General features: G+C 61.4%; 1 protein-coding gene across 1 annotated transcript in view; it reads left to right on the forward strand.

Annotated features, from left to right (window-relative positions):
• Window positions 1-1533, forward strand: part of SREBF2 (sterol regulatory element binding transcription factor 2) — a gene marked incomplete at both ends in the record, with an annotated part of 19214 nt that extends 17681 nt beyond the window's left edge. The window contains 3 exon segments of the mRNA XM_009697449.1: window positions 2-55; window positions 943-1111; window positions 1367-1533. Of these exon segments, the coding sequence (XP_009695751.1) occupies window positions 2-55; window positions 943-1111; window positions 1367-1533 (390 nt within the window).
• Between the last annotated feature and the right edge of the window lie 173 nt (window positions 1534-1706).

Below are 1706 nucleotides of genomic sequence, written 5' to 3' on the forward strand. Positions count from 1 at the left end.
CGACCTCGGCAGCCTCCGCAAGCTGGCCCACAGCTTCAGACCCGCCTATCGCAAGGTGACGCCTTGTCTCCCCTGCCCGCTCCACCTCCAGCTTAGCTCCAGCCCTTCCTGGCTGGCGGTGGGGAAGCTGAGACCTTGGGGGGATGTAGGGTGTACGTGGGCTTGAGTGGGTTTGGATGCATGGGGTGGGATGGTCTTGCCACCAGCTCGCTCCAGGCTTTCTCTTCGGTGGGTGATGAGGGGGATTCCCGTGGGAGTCCGGTGCGCGTGGGGAGGTGTCCACCTTAGTTTCTACCTAGAAAACCATCAGCCAAGTAAATGCCGTGGCATCCTGTCCTTTAACGTGGCCTCAGAGCGGGTCAGTCCCTCCGCGGAGGGTGGGAAGGGGCTTCCTTGGCCATGCCGGCTCTGGGGGTAGCCGGGGGGTCAGGTGCCTTCTGCACCTCTGGAGCACCAGGTGCTTCTCAGGGGGTTTCCTTCCCTCCTGTTCTGTTTCTCTCGTTTTAAGCCTCTGTAGAGGAATTACCGTTTAATACCTGGACAGGAGAGTTGTCCTGGTGGTGTCCAACCTCCGAATGTCCCAGTTTGGTGCTGGTACTGGAGCGCTGCACTAACAGCAGCCCCCGGCCTAGGCCACGGTGCCAGGGTTTGCTCTCCCATTTTTCCGCCCCGTTCCCTGCTCTCGTTCCTCCCCCTTTCCAGGCCACTCACAGTTACATGTCAAACCTTTCCTCCCCCCCACCTCACGCTTGCCCTGACCTGCAAATTCCCCCAGAGACAGGTGGGAAGGTGAGGGAGGAGCATGGAAGTGGGTCTCGGGTGTTCTCAAGGCGTCGGTGCTCCGCTCTCAAAACGAGGTGGCTGAGGGGTGATGCGACTTCAGCCGCAGCATCATCCCCGTGCCAGCCCACCCCTCATGCTCCGTCCTTCCTCCCCTTCCAGGTCTTCCTCCACGAAGCCACCGTGCGACTGATGGCGGGTGCCAGCCCTACCCGCACCCACCAGCTGCTGGAGCACAGCTTGAGGCGACGCACGGCCCAGAGCAGCAAGCAAGGTGGGCCCGGGCAGTGACCCCCTGCCTGTGGGGCTGGGAGGGGGGAGCTTGGGCAAAGTGGGGGGGACATAACTGCGACCTGCAGCGTCTTCCCTTCCTTCTTGGAGGAGACATTTCTTCCCAGAAAGGGTCTTCAGGCACTGGAATGGGCTGCCCGGGGAGGTCATGGGGTCCCCATCCCTGGAGGTGGCACTGAGTGCCATGGTCCGGTTGGCATGGGGGTGTGAGGGCAAAGGTTGGACTCGATGATCCCAAAGATCTCTTCCAACCTCATCGATTCTGTGATCCCCCATGTCTGAGGCTCAGGGTAAGGAGCTCCCTCGCGGCGATGCTTCTGCCACGCTCTCTACGAAGCGGCTGACGGGAGCTGCCAGCCCTGGGCTGGAGGTGTCGATGAACAGGCTGGCAAACGTTTGCCTTCGTATGGCGACGCGTGCGCCGAACTTGGCAGGCGGGAGTTTGGGGCGGTCAATGCCAAGGCAGGAGCTGGGAATCCTGAAGGGAAGAGCCAAGAGATGGGGTCCTGGTTATAAAATCCTGTCGGGATTTAAGGAAATGGGCAGACGTGCGTGCCGGTGCTGGGCCGAGCCCTAGGAAGTGAAGTGGAAGGGACCGTCTGTAGAAGACAGGAGTGCCAGTCCCTGCCTGACGC

Source organism: Cariama cristata, unplaced genomic scaffold (assembly GCF_000690535.1).
Source record: "Cariama cristata isolate BGI_N322 unplaced genomic scaffold, ASM69053v1 scaffold5760, whole genome shotgun sequence".
In the NCBI taxonomy this organism is placed as follows: domain Eukaryota; kingdom Metazoa; phylum Chordata; class Aves; order Cariamiformes; family Cariamidae; genus Cariama; species Cariama cristata.